Source organism: Penaeus japonicus, unplaced genomic scaffold (assembly GCF_977035675.1).
Source record: "Penaeus japonicus unplaced genomic scaffold, GWHDUDI00000001_assembly GWHDUDI00000022, whole genome shotgun sequence".
Classification (NCBI taxonomy): domain Eukaryota; kingdom Metazoa; phylum Arthropoda; class Malacostraca; order Decapoda; family Penaeidae; genus Penaeus; species Penaeus japonicus.
This window is the reverse complement of record NW_028234424.1, coordinates 28,465,524-28,468,023: the sequence shown is the minus strand read 5'-3', so window position 1 is coordinate 28,468,023 and position 2,500 is coordinate 28,465,524. Positions and strand designations below refer to the sequence as shown.

The 2,500-nt window shown below is 34.2% G+C and overlaps 1 protein-coding gene across 1 annotated transcript in view; it reads right to left on the bottom strand.

Annotated features, from left to right (window-relative positions):
• Mps1 (dual specificity protein kinase monopolar spindle 1) overlaps window positions 1–2,500 on the bottom strand; it is a 13,380-nt gene that overhangs the window by 10,197 nt on the left and 683 nt on the right. Inside the window, exons 2-4 of the mRNA XM_043024017.2 lie at window positions 1,092–1,185; window positions 875–968; window positions 1–545 (exon numbers count right to left, since the gene is read on the bottom strand). The exon at window positions 1–545 is cut by the window's left edge and continues 883 nt beyond it. Coding sequence (XP_042879951.2) covers window positions 1–545; window positions 875–968; window positions 1,092–1,165 — 713 coding nt within the window. The 5' untranslated portion in view covers window positions 1,166–1,185. The remainder of the gene's footprint in view (window positions 546–874; window positions 969–1,091; window positions 1,186–2,500) is intronic.

Below are 2,500 nucleotides of genomic sequence, written 5' to 3'. Positions count from 1 at the left end.
CCTGTGTTACTAATTTCATAATTAATACTTTTGGTTGCCTTTGCTCCTCCTAGATTCAAGTCTTCTGTAAATAAACTTTGGAATGGTGTGCTTTGCCCAATCATGCCTTTCTCTAAAGGTTTTGTTTGGTAATTTTGGAACACTGATTCCAAAGTATTACAACTTCCCTCCAGGGTTTGATAACTTAAAATTGGGTTTGTATTCTCTTTATTTGCATGTTTACTTTGAGGCATTTCAGAAAAGTTCATTTGTCTACTTGCAGTAGGTTTTACCATTTCTGCAGAGGTCACTGCAGAGGCAGCCTTGAAGTTATTCTTGTCCCTCATTTCTGGGGTAGACAGGGACCGCAAGATTTTGCTAGACGAAACTGACAAATGATGTTTACTATAGTTATTAGGATCTAACTTTTCTCTGTGCTGGGGTGAGACTCTCCCTGAGATTTCTTTTGAATTCACATCTTCCACATTCAACTGAGCACTGCTACCTCCATCAAAACCTGCTTTGTCCTTCCCATGTAGGAGAGAATGAAGTTCTTCTGTTTTTGCCTGCAGTTGAAAAATGTTATATATAAGAATACCAAATTATGTGTATTCCCTACTCATTTAATCTTTAAAGTTTTGAGTTAAAGGTAATTTGCAAGATACTTATAAAAACAAGTGAATAACAGATTAATACTAAATTGATTAATAATTTAGGTCAGTGGTTTGGAAAAACAAAGTTGAACCAAACTTTTTGAAAGTGTGATCTGTGACATATGTGGTTGTCATAAGTCTTTGTACCTAAAAGCTCAAAAGGGAACATTTAGATCTAAATAAGAGTAAAATAAAAGAAAGAAACAAAAGAGAGGTGCATATTTCAGCACTGAAATACATACTTTTGGCAAGTTATCCCCACAGGTCTCCTTGAATTGAAGAGTTGCTCTTCGTGGTGGAAGCGGAGGCAGTGATAATTTGATTTTACCAAACTTGCTGTCAATATAATAAACTAATCAATCTCTCTAATTACACTGCAAAGTGACAAAAAGTATCTTTCATATGAACTTCCAACAATGAAAAGCACTTGATACAATCAAAGCTATTATAATTACATACCTCTTACTCTTGAGGACTGAGGAGAGGACATCCTCTACAGTCGGACCTTCATGCCACTTCTCCTCCTCCTCCATTTTTAAGACTTTTCAAAAAGCTGTAATAATAAAGAGTATAAATACATAAATACACACACCCGTGCACTCACACATGCAAAGGTACACATACATACATGACACACCAACTTTCCAAGCAAAAAGCCTCACCTTGTTGCATATATATCTCTTGTGGATATCTTTGATTCTGAATATGAAATATTTGTTTGTAGAAAATGTTTGCTTATCTATGCTAGTATATATGACAGGAGTTTATCATTTGTGGATTTAACAGATGCTGACTGCTACTATTCAACAAAGACTGACTTTTTACCAAAGACCTATAAGTGGCCACCTACTTTTATATGAGATGTTTGTATATCTTTCACTGCAATCATAAATTTCAAGTTGTTTATCAGACCTCTGTTTTTTAATGGTGCAGCCACAAAATCTTTATACGTATGTCTACATAACAATAGCTATAGCAATTTTAACAATGAAAATTACCACTATTTCAATGACTGAGCCAAGTTAAACATTTTACAAGGTTCCAGCCTAAATTGTATAGTCACAGTATAGCTACTGAAAGTAACATTTCAAAATCTTACTCTTTTATAGAAATGATATTTATTGCATACACAGCCAATCTATGGAAGAATTAATTATAACAAAAGAGGGTAAATGTTTAAAAGACACCTACACATCTATCAGTAGCCTATAATTTTCTGGACTTTAGCAAAGACCATTACACCTATACCTTGTATTTTCTACCATATACATATGCAGTTTGCACACTTCCCTGCCGAGTTATTATCAGCATGGATTCTGCGGATCTCACTTGACACTATGCCACTATCAGGTTGGACTTATGATAGCATGCCTTCCATCACGGATCACAGTAAGTTTCAAGAGTATAGCCAATTTACCAAAAGAGGTCCTACATGACGAGATGGTTGTGAACCATTGCATGCACTGGGTATGAGCATAAAACTTGAAAGACAAGTGATAAGTACAAGCTGCCTTTCTGGATACCATAATCTTTATTTAGAGTAACCATTGGTAGATCAGGATATTCAAGCTATTAGTATACTGGCAATATTTTAAATATATCCAGTACATATCACAACATAACATCATATATCTTTTATAAATGTCAGGTATGTAAGAAAGGGATTTCTGATTGATCAAGTGACAATTAACAATTACAAAAATCACCTAAAGGAAATAATGCATAGAAAACATCCTTTTAGCATCATCATATACATATGCAGAAAAGGGTGTGGCTCTTCAAGCTTAGTTTACACAAAATATACACTATCTCTTTAAAACAACTAAATTATATATTTTACATCTTTATAGCAACTGCAATATTTACCA